Here is a 21,534-nt window from a genome sequence, read left to right on the forward strand (position 1 = left end):
GAATAAAAACATATTCGCATTTGAACTTAAACTACTAAACACAACATAATACTCTGTGTCCAAATGCTGGCCTGTTGTTACCAGATACCACCTTTAACATATTATCGACATGATTCAAGACTCCTATTCACAAAGTTCACACAAAAGAGAATAATTATCCTATAATTACAACCACTAGAATAGAATACACGAATATAATGTTACTCACTATTAACAGTAGCAGGTGTTCTCACACACAGGCTGAGGACAATCAGCAGCAGCACAATCACAAGGGCTGTGACAGTCCTAAGGGCCTCCATAAATCCAAAACAAACCTTTTTTCGTTCTAAAGCAAATGACCGATCATCATCATCATCATCATTATCAAAAATAATCATCAGAATTGGTTCACTGACCAGTGTCTAGGTAAATTTACCGACACAACACATTTAGTTTAAAAGTATCAGTTGTTTGTACACTGCTTATGAAAGTAGTTGTGGTACCTTTACAATAGATTTCAGCTGGTTTGACTTTCTTACAAGACTTCCGTTGGACACAGTCTCTGATGCTCAAATGATCTTTTGTGCAAACCAGAGTAATTTCCAGGTCCTACAATCAAAATCAAAACTACTTTAATGTTTGAGAGTTTTTTCCTCGCTGTTTTCAGTCAGGAATGTCACACAAAAACACATTTCATACAAAATAATGTGCAGAAGAGACTGGAGTGACGAGATATCTTATGATATCAATAAGACTTAAAGGACAAAGCAAACAAAACAGTTGTTTACCTCCTCTGTGGATTTCACATCTGTCATAATGTTCTCCATGACTTCACCACAACCAAGCTCCTTGCACAGCAGGTTCTTAAAATCCTTTGTTACATGTAGGGGACACACTTGCACCCACTCATCTTGGTATCGGACAGTAAGTGTACCTCCACACCTCTCTGTGGTTGTGAAGCTGATGCCACCTGTAACAAGTGAAATGAAAAACCTCTGCTTTATTCCTTATATTATTTATTTAAATAATATTGCATCCAAACTTTTGAATGGAAACATATTAGTAGAATATATAATAGGAATTGATTAGCATAGGGAACAAGGGAAAAGAACTAGGAAGCTTATTCAACCACTAAAATGTCATTAAAGTCTCATATAAACATTTATATTATTTTTTTCAGTATAGAAAAGTATACATCAGAGACAAAAACTGAAGTAAAATATGGACTATTATATAAAATACAAAATGACATACAATAACTGCTATATCAAAAAATATATATGTACAGTAACTACTATATGAAATACAAAATGATATACAGTAGCTCCTTATATAAAATACAAAATGACATATAGTGACTACTATATAAAATACAAAATGCAAAAGTGTAGAAGTATATACAATAATTCACCTGTAGTCCTACAGTAGACAGACACCAGTTCTCCAGCACACCGGCCCAGGACCGTCTCACACTGCCCAAGACTGGACTCAGAGCCCTGGCAACGGACGTGGTAAACATCTGACCCAGTTCTTCCATGTTTTTTAAAGGACGGAGCATTGCCACAGCCCAGCTCTCTGCAAACTATTTGTGAATGTTTGTCATCCCAGTGATGACTGCAAACCCTGATGCCATCGATCTTCACCTGACCAGAACATCCCCAATACTCTGGTAGGCTAATCACAGGGTTATCTGGGAAAACAGAAACAACAACAAATCAACACAAATAAATAAATCCCTAATCCCACAACCACACAGATGTGATAGCGCTGAAAACATGTTATGGGATCATGTAGAGATGTCATTCAAACCATTTACTTGAAATACGAGGCATACATCCACTGGGACTGATGAGGCCTGAATATCCCTCATCCAATTTGATCAATGAAAAATAAACTGTCCTTTTCCCCACTTAAACATACATTTGTCTCGATATTAAATCATCTTTTGAACAATGAGCAACCTTGTGAGTTAATATTATTGTGTAAAAATGGACTGGTAAAATCATGGGGGTCAATTCATCTTATTATTTTTAATAAAATGAAAACAATTAAATTGTGTATTATTATAAATGTGTTGTTTTAGTTTTGGAATACTACTATTTATTTTATTTATTACTCTAGAATTGGATATACTGTATAGTAGTAATAATAGTTATTACTCTGGCATTGGAGGTAGACCCCTTGGTTCCCGGAGGTTGTATTTTCACGTTCACAGTCCCAGATGGTCTTCAGGTTCTTCACATCACTACAGTTGAAGCTCTTCTCCCACAGATCAGAAGAACTATTTGATGCTGTATGGTTTTTATAACCGCCACGGTCCAGATGACGGCACAGTTTGTCTCCCTCTTTGTCTGTCCAGCCATGGCTAGAAACCATCCTGGAACCATTCTGGCTGTAAACAAACACATGTCCCTCAAAGTAGCTTCCATATTGTGGTTTTGAATGTTGTATTCTGATCTTCTGCCAGTCTAAGATAAGAAGTAACAGACACAGAGAATAATAATGAAAACCAAGACATAGGAATCATTGCCTCAGTTCAAGAGATTGTTGTTGTTGTACAATGATATCTTACTACGTAGTACACATTCACAAATGGACTGTTACTGTAACATGCATATTATCTGCACGACACTTATTTAAGTGACTTTTTTGTGTTATCTTTTTAGCCTTAATGTTTTACTGTACCTCCATGGTGTTTACATTTCTTAACTTAAGGGCCGTTCACACTGAGCACTTAACTATAAAGATAACAATAACTATATTGTTCACTATTGGATTTTTATTTTTAATTTTTTAACTATATCTTTATAGTTATAGTGTTCAGTGTGAACGGCCCCTAATAAAGTATTAAATCAATCAATGAAAAGTCAGGTGGAATCAGATGAAAGCATTTAAAACGTACCAGAACACTGGAGGCCACCAAGAGAACAATGTTCTTTGTCCTGTAAAGTAATGTTACAGTCTGCCACCTTGTGGCTGTTTGCAGGACAGCTCAGTCCTGACACGACTTCATGTGAACTTTGCGGTAAAGGTCCAAAGAATTCAACAGGCTCTCCGGTCTCTCCACATTGCAGCTCTCTGCAGATGGTATTTTGGACATTGGTGTCTTTCAGGGTTTCTTTACAGACAGGGTGTCGTTGGCCTCGATAGCGTATCTGCACATTTCCAGAACAATGATCTCTGGAATCCTTGAAATCAGCCTTGACACTGGCTGCATGGAAACGGTATAAAAACTTCATGTGAAACAGGTTTTCAACGCATGTACAGAGATAACATATCCACTAAAACCACTGAAATAATAAACATAATATAATATAAAATAAAGAATATATTTTTTAATGAAATACATATACCTTCAGGATTACTGTTAATATTAGTATTTATATTGGCCGTAGCCTACTGTAAACTAGTCAGGTACCACTGAAATGACACTATTATAGACAATGTATTGATGCTCACAAAATCTGATTATTATGAAGAGGTACATTTGAACATAGTTTACAGTATAACCATAACCATTTTTGCAACATTGTAATATAATTATCTCATCTGTTTCATTTTAATTGGTTTTTAATGTTTTATGAAAAGCACTTTGAATTGCCTTGTTGAAATGTTCTATAGCCTACAAAAAAAAATCCATATTCAAATTTTAGTGTAGGTATTTTACCCAAGCAAACAACGAAGGCCGGTTTGTCATCACAGTTGGTCTCTGGGTCTTTTTTCACGATGATGCTCTCAGTCAGGTTGGTGGTGTGATTGGTCGGGTACATTGCCAGGATGGTCACATCCCCCCTGATGTTCTGGTTGATCTCAGAGAAGGCAGGTCCACAGCCCAGGTCTTTACACAGCATTTCAGAATTAGCTTCAGTCCAGGTGTGTGCACACACCCCCCCACAGCCTGCATGGGTGCACACCTGAACTCTCCCCCAACACTGCTCTGACAGTGTTGCCGTTATATTACCTGTTGAAATACACATTCATGTTCTGTAGAATACGCGTTGTGAACATGTTTGGGGAGAAATGAAAGTACCACGATAAATGGAACAGCAACATTTAAAAAGGTTAACACATTACCTGAACATTCTACCAAAGCGAGGCTCTGATTGGATGATGTTGTGTTGTCCTTTGGACAGTGGAAGACTGATGTCTCTGTGGAGGAGCAGTTATAGGACTCACTCCAAACATCATTCTCCATTCCAGGTTCTCCAGAAGGAACAAGAGGGAACAGGGTGACATTAGTGGCTTTCCCACAATGCATCTGTCCACACACCACATCAGCAGTGTGGTTCCACGTATCATTGGTCCCTGAGAGCCAGTAGTCCTTCCCAGCATGCTCTACTGCCACCTGACCAGAACAGGACATTCCATTCTTCATGAACACCATCTTGTGGTCTGAAAAGCAGGTAGGATAGATCTTATCAATGAAATTAATAAATAATATTGTAGTGCAGCCCCAAAACACTGCCGCAACCCCCCCCCCATGCGAGATAGTTTTTTTCCTGTCATGTTTGCCTCTATCTGTCCTTAATGCTACTGTGCTTCTTTGAGAATATAAATCACAAGCTACATTGATTATACTTATACATGTTGTATTTTATTCACATTTATTTTTCTTGTATTACGTTGTAATAGCTCTGTCTCAATAGACATATCGGCTTGTTAAATTCTAGAGGCCACAGCATGAACGTAATGTTTCTCCATTCATATTGTTATCATTGTTGATATATTATTTGTTAGTTTGAATTGAAGTATGCTGTTGCTACCATGACCCCTCCAGAAGCATTCATAGTAATGATGAAAGTTACCTTAAATTACAAAAAAAAAACTCCAACACCTGTCGATACTACAATAATGCATCATCATGCTCTTACTTTCACAGGTGACATGAGCAGTGGAAGTGCATGGGACAGAGTCATTGCACTTGGCCTTGCAGTGCCACAGTGACGTCTCAGTGCCATTACAGTTGACATTGTCCAGTATTCCACGATGTCTAGTTCTGGTGGTGCTGGTGTAAATCACCTGCAAGACATTCAATATATTCTGAATAAAATGCATTTCCTTTGCAACACAAATCATTTCTGAGTGAAATTATCTATAGGGGGATAGAGAATGTGTGTGTGTGTGTGTGTGTGTGTGTGTGTGTGTGTGTGTGTGTGTGTGTGTGCACGCGTGCGTGCGTGCGTGCGTGCGTGCGTTCGTGCGTGGTTGCGTGCGTGCGTGGTTGCGTGCGTGCGTGCGTGCGTGCGTGTCAGATTCCATTCCAATTTGTATCAATTCAATAGGCCTATGTATTTTCACACAAAAGTGGGGTTACAATCATCGGGAAAAGTGGGCATGGCCACTTTTTTGCAAAGGAGTGGTTTTGGTGCAAAATACCAAAACCACAAAACACCAACATTCAGCACTTGTCACAGATTTCTCTAGGGAAGTTAAAGTTAAACTTTTTAGTAAAGATATTTCTTGGTATGGAATTTGTTGCCACGTTTGGCCATTTTTCTTACGATATTTGCTGACTACTGATGTGGATGAGGAACTTGTGCCGAGATTGTGCAAAACTGATTTAAGTAGAAAGATACAGTAGTAATAACATGGTATTTAGAACCACAGCACTAGAAATGTACTGGAAATGCCAGGACACTGTAAAATGCTGAATGTTAATTTAAAGTGTAAACATTGACCTGTAAGGTCTGTATGTGTACCACAGATATGTGATTCATTTCATATTAACCATATAGAATGAGAGCTCACCTTGCCACAGCCCAACTCTCTGCAAACCACTTCTCCATCATGTCTGTCCCAGTCTGAACCACACACAGGTTGCAGACCCATAGAACTATTGATATAAACCGCACCATAACAATCACTGGGACTGTGGTTGTTCATGAGAGTTATGTTGATCTTTTCTGTTAAAACATTAAAGGATCTTATAATGGGGGAAATGTAATAAGTGAAATGCATTTAATTTAAATGATAAAATTAAGAAATAAATAAACATTGAAGCTGTTTTGTATCATCTTTGAAGTCACAGAAATGAACGACAAAAATATAGGCACAATACCTGTGTCTAAGCTGCTTAAATGTGCACGGTTGTGTAAACTTAATAACACAGGAGTTGACTCATTTTTCTTCTTGCTGTGCTGAAACTATGAGATGTAGAAAATCTAAAGTATATTACCTGAGCAGTTCAGTGTCGGTGGAACTGATTGGCTCCTGTCACAGGTAAAGTTGTGTGTGACACTGACTCCACATCTCAGTTGTTTGCACATCATATCAGCTGTTATTTTGGTGTTTTCATTGCAGGTAATATTCCAAATGTCACCGTCCTCCACCACCAAGGTTCCAGAACAGACATTGTCCCCATCTTCTAGCATGGGGTGATCTGTTAACAGACATGAAAATGTACCAACACTTTAACATACATCTTTATGTGAAAATGTACCAACACTTTGGCATTGAACATTTGAACATTCATTGAACAGCAAACAAATGCATACAAAATTATATACAGTAGCTATGTCAGCATAAGTCCGACATCCCACTACTCCGACCACGTGGCTTCCACGTGCAATGAACAATGACATGTAACCCAGTAGCTACTATATAAAATACGAAATTATATACAGTAGCTATTATAAAATACAAAATTATATACAGTAGCTACTAGCTACTACAGTATATAAAATATATATTATATATACAGTAGCTACTATATAAAATACTAAATTATATACAGTAGCTACTAGCTACTATATAAAATATATATTATATATACAGTAGCTACTATATAAAATACTAAATTATATACAGTAGCTACTATATAAAATACACAGTAGAAAGAGATACGGTAACTACTAAAGAACATACAAATTACATAATCAACTATATAAAATACAAAATGACATACAGCAACTACTACAAACAAAATACAAAATTCAAAAGTGTAGACTCCTGCAGAGTGTCTCTTATCACAAGTATATAAATGTATTCACCTGAACAGTAGACAGACACCAGTCCTCCAGCACACCGGCCCAGGACCGTCTCACACTGCCCAAGACTGGACTCAGAGCCCAGGCAACGGACGTGGTAAACATCTGACCCAGTACTTCCATGTTTTTTAAAGGGAAGAGCATTGCCACAGCCCAGCTCTCTGCAAACTATTTGTGAATGTTTGTCATCCCAGTGATCACTGCACACCCTGATGCCATCGATCTTCACCTCACCAGAACAGTATGGTAGGCTAACCACAGGGTTATCTGGGAAAACAGAAACAACAACAAATCAACAAAAACAAATACATCCCTAATCCCCCAGCCACACAGATGTGAGTGTCAGGACAAATCAGGACAATGTGGTATTGCAGGTGAAAGTGCTTTACAAGCCAGAGAGAAGTTAGTTGGAATGAATATATCTGAGGCTTGATTTAGGCTCAAACCTTTTGAAAAACGTTTGAGGGACATAAACAATATGATATTAAATATTATTAGTATTATTTTTAAATTCATGGTGTAGATCCTTTAATACGTACAAATGGACTGGTAAAATCATGGGGGTCAATTAATTTTTAGATGTTTTAATACAATTAAAATAATTAAATTATGTATTATTATTCATTTTTTGTTGTTTTAGTTTTAGATTACATTGTTTGGTAATACTATTTATTAGTTTAGAATTGGAGATGTAGTAGTAGTAAAAATTGTCATTACTCTGGCATTGGAGGTAGACTCCTTGGTTCCCGGAGGTTGTATTTTCACGTTCGCAGTCCCAGATGGTCTTCAGGTTCTTCACATCGTTACAGTTGAAGCTCTTCTCCCACAGATCAGAAGAACTATTTGATGCTGTATGGTTTTTATAACCGCCACGGTCCAGATGACGGCACAGTTTGTCTCCCTCTTTGTCTGTCCAGCCATGGCTAGAAACCATCCTGGAACCATTCTGATTGTAAACAAACACATGTCCCTCAAAGTGTCTTCCATTCTGTTTTGGACGCTGTATTCTGATCTTCTGCCAGTCTGTGAAGTAACAGACACAGAGAATAGTTGATGAAAACCAAGAAATATTAATCAGTTCAAGAGTTGCCTCAGTTCAAGAGGTTGTTGTTGTAAACTCATATCCTCCACAGTCCATGTTCACAAATGGACTGTTACTGTAACATGGATATTACGTGTACAACACTCAAAAGTCAGGTGGAATCCGATGAAAGCATTTAAAACATACCAGAACACTGGAGGCCACCCAGAGAACAATATCCTTTAATGTTACAGTCTGCCAGCTTGTGGCTGTTTGCAGGACAGCTCAGTCCTGACACGACTTCAGGTGGACTTTGCGGTAAAGGTCCAAAGAATTCAACAGGCTCGCCAGTCTCTCCACATTGCAGCTCTCTGCAGATGATATTTTGGACATTGGTGTCATTCAGGGTTTCTTTACAGTCAGGGTGTCGTCGGCCTCGATAGCGTATCTTCACATTTCCAGAACAATGATCTCTGGAATCCTTGAAATCAGCCTTGACACTGGCTGCATGGAAACAGTAAAAAAAACTTCATGTGAAAGAGTTTCACATTAATATATATATATATATATATATATATATATATATATATATATATATATATATATATATATATATATATATATATATATATATATATATATATATATATATATATATATATATATATATATATATATATATATACACAATATTTTTATTGTTGATATATCATTTGTTAGTCTGAATGTAATTATGCTGCTGCTACCATGACCCCTTCAGAAGCATTCATAGTAATGATGAAAGTTACAACAAAAACCTCCTCCAACACCTGTCGATACTACAATAATGCATCATCATGCTCTTACTTTCACAGATGACATGAGCAGTGGAAGTGCATGGGACAGAGTCATTGTACTTGGCCTTGCAGTGCCACAGTGACGTCTCAGTGCCATTACAGTTGACATTGTCCAGTATTCCATGTTGTCTAGTTCTGGTGGCGCTGGTGTAAATCACCTGCAAGACATGCAATGTATTCTGAATAAAATGCATTTCCTTTACAAAACAAATCATTTCTGAGTGAAATTATCTGTAGGAGGGATAGTGTGTGTGTGGGGTTACAATCATCAGGAAAAGTGGGAATGGCCACTTTTCTGCCAAGGAGTGCAAAACAGAGTAATAGCAGAAGCTAGGCTACTTAAAGCAGATTTTTTTACACCAACATTCAGAAGCTGTCAAACACTGATATAAACTAGGGGAGTTAAAGTTAAACTTATTAATAAAGATATTTTCCTTTTTCTTATGATATTTGCAGACGACTGAATGTGGCTAAGGAATGTATGCAGAGATTGTGCAAAACTGAGAAGTAGAAAGATATAGTAGTTATAACATGGTATTAAAACGACAGCACTAGAAATGTACTGGAAATGGTACACTGTAAAATGCTGAATGTTCATTTAAAGTGTAAACATTGACCTGTAAGGTCTGTGTGTGTACCACAGATATGTGATTCATTGCATATTAACCATAAATAATGCGAGCTCACCTTGACACAGATATTCATTGCATATTAACCATAAAGAATGAGAGCTCACCTTGCCACAGCCCAACTCTCTGCAAACCACTTCTCCATCATGTCTGTCCCAGTCTGAACCACACACAGGCTGCAGACCCATAGAACTATTGATATAAACTGCACCATAACAATCACTGGGACTGTGGTTGTCCATGAGAATTATGTTGATCTTTTCTGTTAAAACATTAAGGGATTTTACATACGAAAAAAATGCATTTAATTAAATGATCAAATTAAGACATAAAGAAACATGCTCTGTTTAATCTGTTTTGTATCATCTTTGAAGTCACAGAAATGATAGACCAAAAGAGAGGCATGTAGTCTAAACTGCTTAAATGTGCACTATTAAGTATCCCCAATAAAATGATACAAAGTACTTAACAAGACTAACATAACAAACTTAACTTATGGCTTTTATTAAATGTTTTCCTACTGTGTGTGTTAAGCATGGACAAACTTAAAGCTTAACACAGGAGTTGACACCTTTCTCCAAACCAGCTGCTGAGCTGAAACTATGAGATGTATGAATGTTAATAATACCTGAGCAGTTCAGTGTCGGTGGAACTGATTGGCTCCTGTCACAGGTAAAGGTGTGTGTGACACTGACTCCACATCTCAGTTGTTTACACATCATATCAGCTGTTATTTTGGTGTTTTCATTGCAGGTAATATTCCACATGTCACCGTCCTCCACCACCAAGGTTCCAGAACAGACATTGTCCCCGTCTTGTAGCCGTAACATGGGGTGATCTGTTAACAGACATGGAAATGTACCAACACTTTAATATACATCTTTATGTGAAAATGAAACAACACTTTAACATACATCTTTATGTGAAAATGTACCAACACTTTAACATACATCTTTATGTGAAAATGTACCAACACTTTAACATTAAACATTTGAACATTCATTGAACAGTGCACAAATGCCTTATATTTTGTATGTATGTGCACATTCATAATATAAGTGTGTGTGTGTGTGTGTGTGTGTGTGTGTGTGTGTGTGTGTGTGTGTGTGTGTGTGTGTGTGTGTGTGTGTGTGTGTGTGTGTGTGTGTGTGTGTGTGTGTGTGTGTGTGTGTGTGTGTTGATCTGTATAGACATGTATGACACATAATGCATATAACTTGCTCTGATGAAGGCTAAATGCCCAAAACGCATCAGAATAAAGAAAATGTTTAACTGAGTTCAGTCTTGCAAACAGAGTGCTGCTTCTTTCCACATATTCATGCATGTCTGTATGTGTGGTTTGTAACCGAAAGCTGTTGGAGATTAAAAACCACAGTGAAGTATAAACAAACGTACCTGAACATGTGATGAAAGCAGGTTTAGAGCATGTAGCAGTCAGAGGGTCTTTAGGATCACACTGCCACAGATGGTCTTCATTTCTGGTGCCTGTACAATTAATTCTCTTCTTGCCTTTGGAGGTGAATCCCTCTGGTGAGGTCATTTTGGTCGGGTCAGGCACATCTTTTGCGATTCCACATTTGAGGTTGTTGCACACAAGGTCAGCTTGTTCCTTTCCTTTAAGTCGAAGAAAAAACAACATTACAGATTTAATTGGAATTATATGAGAAGAAATGCTGCTGCTGCTGCTGCTGCTACTCCTACTCCTACTCCTACTCCTACTACTACTACCATAGGCGGCGGGTAATGAAGGCTACGGTAGGCTAAGCCTTCCCAAATGTTATGCTGGGAAATTCTGAGAATTGTGCAAAAATATGTAATATATGTGCGCAGCATTATTTAGTGTATTTCTTTTATAATAAATCAGTAAAATCAGGCAAAAATATGAATTAAAAAACCTAACCTAACCCTAACCCTATAACCGAAATAAAGTAACCAAAAAACCCAAATAAAGTAACAGAATCCGCCCAGAAACCGCATTTTTTCACGGAAGAGCCCAAACTGGACAAATACAAAAGTTCAATCAAGGTAGTGTAACTCTTACCCCAGTTTTCAGAACAAACATATTGTTGTGAATTTTCCTCATTTGATGTTGTGTTGAATTGGACAGCTCCGGCACATTTAAAACCATCCAAACTTATTTGAACCTTATCTACAAAGGAAAGAAAGAAAGAAAGAAAGAAAGAAAGAAAGAAAGAAAGAAAGAAAGAAAGAAAGAAATATATAGTATAATTTAGAAGCTTCTGGGCAACCTAATGAACTGTATCTGATCATCTCCAAAATGTATGAAATGTTTTAGTACATTTCTAGATCAACAGAATACTTTTTAATCACAAAGCAATATCCCCTCATCAGGATTTAAGGATTGAATTTGCCTGAATTTCTGCCTGGATTTCTGCCTACCAAAAACAAGGATTAAGCCTGGAACTACGTGTCTGTCCATGAATACAACACAACAGTCAACAACAAAGTGATGACATTAATACCGAGGTGTGTTCTTACCTGAACATGTGATCCATTGAACTGAGTCCTGAGTGGAGATGTTGACCCCCCAACCACTGAAGTTCTTGCAGTTCCACAGCTGATCCTCTGTCCCATTACAGTTCACACCATTGATCCATACCTTATCAGGAATATTAGTTATATTGTGTTGCATTATATAGGCACAGTTCATATTACTGAATATTAGTTATATTGTGTTTAATCAAATAGGTAGAGTTCATATTATTGATCCATACCTTATCAGGTATATTAGTTATATTGTGTTTCATTATGTATGAAGATCCATTCACAGCCTGTCCACAGCCAATACTCCTACACACCACATCTTCATTGTTCTGGTTCCAGTTATCATGACCAACGAGGCCCCATTCATCATTATGTATTTCAATGTAACCCTCACATGGGTTGGAGCCACCTTTAAGGATCAGCCTGAATCCTGCATGGTTACATGTCATGTTAAATGTACAGTAAATACACTATTTTCAAAACAAACAAACAAACACAAGCTGTTAAAGCCACAAATGTGAAAAGTTTAATTGTGTTAAATGTTGTGAACCTGGCAGTATGGATTGAAGAAAGAAAGAAAGAAAGAAAGAAAGAAAGAAAGAAAGAAAGAAAGAAAGAAAGAAAGAAAGAAAGAAAGAAAGAAAGAAAGAAAGAATTTACAAAAGCCTGCCAGCCAGGGACGTTCACAGATTCAGACTCTAGGTGGTGCTAGAGCACCTGCTGTTTTGCCCTCTGGACAAGCAAGTGCCCTTTTGAAAGTTTTTTTTTTTTACATTGTTTGTTTGTTTAGTTGTTTTTTTTATCCCACGATTTTGTAATCCCATTTTGTACACCCAGTGCCAATTGTCTATAATCCTGGGCACTACCTTCCCTCTGCCAACCTAGGGAGGCCAGGGCCGAGCTCATGCCTCCTTCAGTGCATGAGAGCCAACTGACCTTCTTGTCACCTGACAGGAGAGAGTTTCCCTGGTTGGACGTAGCGCGTGGAAGGAACATGTTATTCCAACCAGTTCCTTTCCCCTCCATCAGGCGCCCCGGCTGGCCAGGGGGAGGCCGTATAGTGACCAGGATTACTGCATGTTTTTGTGAGGGTACCTATAGGGAACATCTCCTCTCCTTCCTGGCCCCATGCAAACTCAAAAGAGTTGAAAAGACTCATCTCTGTTTACATGAGACTGCTTCTCTGTGTAGTCCTACACTTGTAGTTTGGCTCAATGGGCTGTCATCTGACGTGACAACAGCTTGTTGAGGAGCCAGCAGGTTGTTGATTGGGGTCATTGAGAGTTCAGGGTGCCCACTTTTACTTTCTCTTTTGACCAGTGTGCTAGTGTTAGAACCAGTAGCCTACTTTTTATGTTTTTGCAGCAGTTTTAGCAACAGTAGAATTTAGCATGTTCAAAGTTTGTCAGTAAAAGAAAGGTGGACACTGAAAATCGGCAATGGGCTGAACAATATTCATTCGTCCTATTATGCCAAGAGCCATGTAGCTCTGGTGGAGAGGCAGCGACCACATCTGAACTGAAGCCAAACAAAAAGACAAATTGACTCTCTGATTCCAGCAGCCAGTAGAACTTAAATACTGGCTGATGATGACGATAATGATGATGATAAAAACCTGGGACGCCAGGTGTTGCCGTTGAGCCCTGCGGAGGTGTTGTGGGCTATCAACGAAACACCAATGAAGGAGGGTGCCCACCTGAAGACCCCAGTGAAGCGTTTACCCCTACCCCACTCAATACCAAGTTCTGATTAATCTAAGGGATTGTGCTATCTAGTCCTATGAGCTCAACATTGGGCATAGCTGCTTTGGGAACTCCTTATATGGTTATGGCTGAGTCATGGTGACATGACTCAGAGGTCAGGCCGCCGGCCCATCCTCCCTTTAGTCAATTCTAAATATAGGATAGGATGACAACACACTTACATACAAACATCATTATTAATTGCAATAAAATTCATATTTACCTTCACAAACAACACCAGCATCTTCATAGTGTTTACAGTCGTGGTTTCCAATCCCCCTATGGCTGCACTGTGAAAGCTGTGACTCACTGCCTGAACACCTGACATCATCCAACCAGATGTTTCCAACACCCCGTCCGAAGTGGGCATCCCCTGGTGCTGACAGAGCTCTTCCACAGCCTAACTGTCTACACACAACCCGGGCATCGACCAGATACCAATAATCATCACACACCGTCCCCCAGCTGTCACGGAGGTACACCTCCACTCTGCCTGAACAGGAGTTTGGACCACCGACCAGCCTCACTGAATAATCACCTGAATGAGAAGAAAAACATGAAAACATAACAATGATCAGCCTGAAAGAAAGCTACCTACATGCAGGAGGGTCCTCATAATAGAGATTTGACATGACACTTAGACTGTACACCATGTATGCTGAATGATATATATATATATATACACACACACACACACACACACACACACACACACTATATGTCACAGTATGATTGGAAAACCAGTCAAATTGAAAAAGGTACGCTCGATTTCTGAAGGTGACTTGAGCCACAAGAGGCACCGCCGAGCCAGCGTTGCAAAGTCACCTGAGAGTTCATTTGTCCTGACTCCTGTCTAAGTGTGAGCCTGCCTGGACTGCTTTTAAAAGTACCAGCAGCCAGTGGTGTAGTAACTGAGTACATTTACTCACTTTTGAGGAATTTTACTTTACTGGACTATTTACAATTTACAATATGTTTTCTTCTACTCCACTACATCTCAGAGGAAAATGTTGTACTGAAGGAAGCCAAACCAAAATAAGTTTTACTCTTATGTACCTGTACACAAGATCTAACAATAAAGTACAACCTTGAACCTTGAACCTTGACCTTGTACTTTTACTCCACTACAATTATATGAACACTTTAGTTCCTAATTACTTTGTAGATTTTGATTATTATTACAAAACACACTAACCACTTCAGCCCTATATATTTCGGCCATTTGAAAATAGCAGATCTACAAGCTCACAATGCCGCGGCGTAGTGTGAGCTTGTAGATCTGCTATTTTCAAAATACTTTTTTATACATTTTGAAATGGGACATTCTGCACAATGAGTACTTTAACTTTTGGCACTTTAAATAGCTACATTTTGAATTCCGGACTTTTACTTGTAATAGAGTATTTATACATTGCAGTATTGATACTTTTACTTAAGTACAAAATGTGACTACTTCTTCCACCGCTGCTGTCTGCTAAGGGCCTTATAGAATGCATGCAGGTGCGTGTAATTAGCTCTGGGGTTGTTGAATGGGTCTTACGGGAAAAAAAGGAAGAAAAAATAAAGAACCATCACGTCATTCTTTGCCAATTAAAGCAAGCGATGACGTAAGTATAGACCAATTATTTGTTTACCAACATTGAGACTGGATGCACAGGTGATTGTTTCATGCAATCAATTCTCAACCTGTGATTTCAGGGTGCACTAGTTTCAGCACACCCCAACCCCCTCTTGTGTGTTGGCTAGTGAGGCGCGTCCTAGCGAGACCTGACAGAATGGGTTTCATTGCGCGCATACTGGTTGCACGCATACTGGTTCTTATCAGTGTGACGTCGTCTGTTAAGGGGTCTATACATTTCTTTTAATGAGCCTGCCACGACGAGTGGAGAATACAACAACGTAATGATGTAGGTCAATCAATGCTCATTTATTAATCTGATAATGTTGCCCGCCGAATATAGACATAGACACACAAATCTACACTTCATGGTGTACAATTTTTGGACCTGGTGGTCTGATGTAAATAACTTTTTAATGTGCTCCTGCAATGAGTGAAAAGGACAACAACTAACTAACTATCTAACTAGCCACGCATGCGTGCCCACCACTGAATCCTGCAGTTCTAAAATGCCCTCTGCGCCCCTGCTTTTAGGCATATTTTACCAATTTCAAAAACATTTTAAAATAGTTCAAATAGCAGATCTACATCAACACGGTCTGAGCTTGTATATAGGCTGAATAAAAAAAGGTGCAAAAATATCAGATTGTCAGATTGATTACGTCTTCGTCCGGCCAGGACCCAACGAAGATGTAATCTGACATGGAAATGTTTAGTTGTACTTTGCACCCTGTTATTAAAGTAAAAAAGCTCCAAGCATCAGAGTTGCTCCAGATCCTTCTTTATTCAGTTATATGTGTCCACTTCTGAGACGCACCGGATCAGCCTGATTTTGACTTGCGGTGCGGTGGAATATCCCTTTAAACTTGTAGATCGGCTATTTGAACTATTTCAAAATGTTTTTCAAAATAGTAAAACAAAAATTAGGCATAAGGGTTAAAGGAAGAGCACCAGGGAGCTTTTCTTTTCAAAAGTAAAAAAAAATCATGTTGCAGTATTTCCTGTTTTTTGCGGTCTGACGGCTCTGGTCTACCCACGCAACTGCTGCTGATCAGGGTGCCGGTAGACAGAGAGATTGTTTATTTTATTTCATGGTCTGATGCTTCATTATACTGGACAGACATTATTCTATATACACTGATTATTTAGTAAAAAGAAAAAGTCAAGTCAGGTAGACACTATCTCTGCCTCTCCCCTCCACCCGTTTCCCCTCCACCCGTTTCCATTCTCCAGAAGTAGAATGGAAACTGAAAGCCCTTCAGACCACCATGTATTTTAGTCCTCTGTCTGTGCCTGATGACAGACCTCGAGCGGCGGACCAGACTAGTGATCACTGACACTCGGTGATATAAAGGTTATTAATTAATAATATATTATATATGAATAAATAAGCACGTGCTGCTTCACAAGGACACCGCGATTGTAAACAGCGGCTGACAGTACACACACACACACACACACACACACACACACACACACACACACACACACACACACACACACACACACACACACACACGTTACTGCCGGTGATAAAGGTTATTAATTAATTAATGAAAGTATGTAGTTGCCCAAGTTTCACAATCTTGAATAATAATATAAATAATATAAATCAATATAGAACATGCCAAATTTTATTGTGATTCTATTTGTGTCCACCGTCCTGGCTAAATTGTAATTATTCTCTGAAGTGACACAATGTAAAAGTGGCGACAAAGCGAACCTGGGATATGGACCCTATTCTACTAATATTCAGAATGACAGCTGAGTCATACAATTCTGGTTGAGAGGGTTAAGGTCCTTTCACACGGCAAGCGGCCAACGCGCCTATGTAATTCATTTTCAATGAGAGGCCGGCGATTATTTGGGATGCGCGAAGAAGTTGAGGGGCGGTGAGGCAGGCGGGCGCGGCCCCGTGAAATTCTCGCGCACGTGCCCGTTTGTGACCTTTAAAGGGTAAGACCACTTTGGTAGAGGTTTGGGTTGTGTATTTACCTTGCCATGATGTAACTCCAAATGTGGGCAAGAAATCAAAAATAATTGCTCCATTGATTAGAAATTGATTATTCAAAATATGCTCCTCATTGACTTACATTGTACGGTAAAACAGCTCTCAAAGTCACTCTTTTAGCACATAAATGAACCCAAACATAGCTGATTCAGACAATATAGAGCATCACCAAACCCAGTACTGTTTGTTTTTTTAATAAAAATGTCAACTTCCTGTTGATTTTACTATTTGAAGATCTGGATCCGGATCCGCCGATCCAGTCCGGGTTTTCTACTTATTAAAAATGGCAAAATCAACAAGAAGTTGACATTTTTATTTAAAAAAAAAACAGTACTGGGTTTGGTGATGTTCTATTGTCTGAATCAACTTTGTTTGCGTTCGTTTTTGTGCTAAAAGAGTGACTTTGAGAGCAGTTTTACCGTACAATGTAAGTCAATGAGGAGCATATTTTGAATTATCAATTTCTAATCAATGGAGCAATTATTTTTTATTTCTTGCCCACCTTTGGAGTTACATCATGGCAAGGTAACTACACAACCCAAACCTCTACCAAAGTGGTCTGGCCCTTTAAGGTTGTAACACACGGCAAGCGATTCACGCAGGCGTTACCGCTCGGATCAGCGGTGACCGCGCCGCGATCATTGTTGTAGCGTAACAATTAAATGCTTTGAGGCATATAGGGTAAACAAGAATACTTTTATTTATCATCAATGTAGCCTAAACAGTTTTGTTGAAATCTCTGTGCGGAATTATTTCATTCTGAGTGAATAACTATTGTCCATCCATGTAAACGCAGTGTCTGCTTCTATATTAGCCTTGGATCAAGATGACAGTCTATCAAGGCTAGTTCTATATAGGCCTATTTGATGCTTTATGCAAACTATTTGTTTGTAGGCTAGATGCTGTGTAGAAGACACATAGGCTACAGAACATTAAAATAGATCATGAAAGAAAATTCCTTTCATTAATTTCATTTCAAGTACCAATTTACGCAACACTTTCAGATTCTGGGACATTGTGCCTCGAGTCATTTGGATTATTAAAAAGATATAGCGAGTGTACAGTATAGCAGATATGTTGTTGATCATTTTAATAAAAAAAAGTTATGTATTTACTGTATTATAAATTCTGTCAGATAACTCACGAATAGATTGAACCAATGTTACAGACCAAATATATTGAAACAATAGTATAGAATGAGAATACAAGAGTGGATGTAATATCTTATTTCGGCGTTCAGGCTCTGCTACATGTTTCTCCCTAGGCAGCACAATTAAGACAACCATCATTAACCTTTAAGAGCAGGGAGATAGATATATAATAGCAACCCCCCATGGGGAGCAGAACCAATAGCAGAGCCCACTGGTGGTGCTGGGGTGGTGGTGGGAGCAAACGCTGCATGATAACACTCATGACACAAAAGCGGACGGAACACAGATGCGGCAGTCTGTGTGGGGCGGCAGTGGCCAAGGGGTAGAGTGGCCGGGTAGAGTGAACTGGAAAACCGCAAGGTTCCCAGTCAATCCCGGGCTGGGGCGCTCCCCTAGAGTTAGTGTCAAAGTGTCCTTGAGCAAGACACTGGACCCCTAATTGCTCCCGATGGACAGGTTGGTGCCTTGCATGGTTTCCTCCGCCATCGATGTATGAAGGTGTGAATGGGTTAATAGCATAATCAATGTAAAGTGCTTTGGATAAAAGCGCTATATAAATGCACCATTTACAGATGTAAGTGCAACTTAAATAACCCGCCCGATTGGACAGCTGGCTGCCACGTCAGTGTATGACGTACTGTATGGGTCTGCATAACGCTGTAAACAGCCACATCGAATGAGCATGCATGTTGTCCTGTAAGGTATTGGCTCGTGTTGCTACACGGACATGTTTGTATGTGGCACACTTACTTCCGGGGACTAGTAAACAGTCAACGTAAACACACGCTCTCCGTCTCTTATTATATGTGAACTAAAGAGTACAAGGTTTACACAACACATGTAACCTCTCGAGTGTACCTGCCAGAACTAACTCCCAGGCTACGTATAATGAGTGTAAAATAGTGTAATTACCACAGCCATTTTCAATGCATTTCAGTACGGTGGCGTCAGCTAGAGTACGCGTTGTTTTGGCTCGGCCCTTTCCACGGCGGTAGAATCATGTCCAATATAGGCACATCTTTCTTCTGACAGCTCTCAATATATACCCTTTCATGTATAGTTGCATTGGCAAATATTTTCAGAACTATTACTCAATCAAATTGTGACAAAGTAGAGGCCAATGTGTTACTCCCCCTTTAAGACGGCGGGCAAGATAGAGCCCCCAGTGTGCTACCCATTACCACAGTTATAAAGGGGCACCGGCCTGCTTGGGAACGATGCAAGTTGGGAATTCATTCCCCAGGAAAATGGAAACATAATTATAGAAATAATAATGAAACGCTCGCACACTGTAAGGCTCCAATGATAAAGTGCTTTATTGCACCAAAACAACTGTGTGACGTTTGGAGCTGCACGCTCTTCATCAAACTCGTGGATGGGAATGCAGGTGGCCAGTGTCACCAAGAGCTGATTTAGGCAAAAATATAAATTTCCTAAAAAAATGACATGCCATTCTTTTTGGAAGGTGACGTTGCACTTGTTGTAAAGTACCTGTTGCACCTGTTCTTACACCCACTGTGAGGTACAGTACCTCTAACATTATGTTGTACCTGTTCTTACACCCAGAGTGTGGTACAGTACCTCTAACATTATGACCAAACTATTAAAGTATTGGAGATTCAAGGATCCATGATGTCATCAGAAAATACTGCCATTGTGTCAGCAAAACATCAGCACACACACACACACACACACACACACACACACACACACACACACACACACACACACACACACACACACACACACACACACACACACACACACACACACACACACACACACACACACACACACACAGTTCTGAATGTATAGATAGATCACAGAATCCCCATTCTAGATTGGGTTGCCAACATTGCCACCCAGCAATACGGGACGGGTCGCACACACATGCCACACAATGATGCCGCGGCCACCTGAGGGAATCACACATAAGGACACACACACGCTCGAGCGCACGCGCGAGAGTGTGCGCTCTGTTCCCGCCCTGTCAACTGAACGACACCCCCAAGGTCCTAGCGCCTTTCTGATAAAGCACACAAACACACAGGCAGCCAGACAGATGCACTGACAAATGACGGGACGCGCCTCTTTTGGTCAAAATACGGGCCTCCCGGCTAATACTGGACTGTTGGCAAATCTGATTCTAGATTAGATTGTAACTTAGAATCCTTGTTATAATCATTTTTCACTCATCAGTTGCAGTATCTGTGGCGAGGGTCACAGTAATAGTAGTTGATGTAACTCTCACTACAGATTGAATCTATTATTGCATCATGAGAATACTCCGTATAGCCCCCCCCCACCCATCAGATGCTATGCATTGTGGGATGTGTGGTCTGAGAGGTGACAGAAACTTTCCAAGGCTTTTTTCACAAAACTACAGTTTGATTCTATAAGCTGTGTTTCTAAAACTGGTGGCTCAAACTGCACAACCAATGTTTCATTTCGTAGCTGTGATTCTGTACGTAATTTACAATGAAGTAAAAACTTATTTTTTAAACAAACATTTTAAAAGACTTAGCCTTTGTCATATTGGGCCATATGATCCACAGATGATGCATACATTTTGTTTTCATGCCCAATCATTTCAAAATACAACAACAGATGATTGAATGATTGTAACACAGTATTGGTCACAAACGGAACATTTTAAAAGTTTCAATAAAAACTTGTCACTTGCCTTCTGAGGTCACGGGGCTGGTGGCTGCTATGCAGAGCAGCAGCAGCAGCTGCAGAAACCACATTGTCACTGTAGCTCCTGACTAGACTGACACACACACAGAGTCATCACAGTGGTTTATAACATAGACATAAAAAGGTAGACGCCTCCTCCCACTCTGGGGCGTATTCTTTGAGACACATATAGGGGTATTTAAGGGGTGTGGCCAAATCCACCATTACTTTTTCTGGTGAAATGACACAGCTTTCACCATTGGAATTGAACTACAGAACGTACACGTTGTTAAATGAAAAATGAGAAAGGGACCGCCAAATATTCTAAACGTTCCGCGATTCTGCCAATAATCATATTCTTTGAGACACATCCGAGTTTT

The 21,534-nt window shown here is 39.4% G+C and overlaps 1 protein-coding gene across 1 annotated transcript; it reads right to left on the reverse strand.

Moving 5' to 3' along the window:
* Nucleotides 1-208: 208 nt before the first annotated feature.
* Nucleotides 209-21,225, reverse strand: LOC311038012 (antigen WC1.1-like; the record flags this gene model as incomplete). The annotated part of the gene is made up of 23 exons (XM_084047308.1): nucleotides 209-240; nucleotides 483-588; nucleotides 768-949; nucleotides 1,403-1,669; nucleotides 2,139-2,447; nucleotides 2,882-3,190; nucleotides 3,647-3,940; nucleotides 4,054-4,371; nucleotides 4,851-4,998; nucleotides 5,728-5,882; nucleotides 6,155-6,358; nucleotides 6,969-7,232; nucleotides 7,683-7,988; nucleotides 8,194-8,490; nucleotides 8,833-8,980; nucleotides 9,559-9,713; nucleotides 10,080-10,289; nucleotides 10,847-11,065; nucleotides 11,493-11,600; nucleotides 11,951-12,071; nucleotides 12,187-12,386; nucleotides 14,009-14,236; nucleotides 21,162-21,225. The coding sequence occupies 23 exons, from the start codon at nucleotides 21,223-21,225 to the stop codon at nucleotides 230-232; spliced, it is 4,623 nt and encodes a 1,540-aa protein (XP_083903434.1). The 3' UTR covers nucleotides 209-229.
* Between the last annotated feature and the right edge of the window lie 309 nt (nucleotides 21,226-21,534).

The sequence above is a fragment of the Gymnoscopelus microlampas genome (assembly GCF_963454915.1).
Source record: "Gymnoscopelus microlampas genome assembly, chromosome: 21".
Classification (NCBI taxonomy): Eukaryota; Metazoa; Chordata; class Actinopteri; order Myctophiformes; family Myctophidae; genus Gymnoscopelus; species Gymnoscopelus microlampas.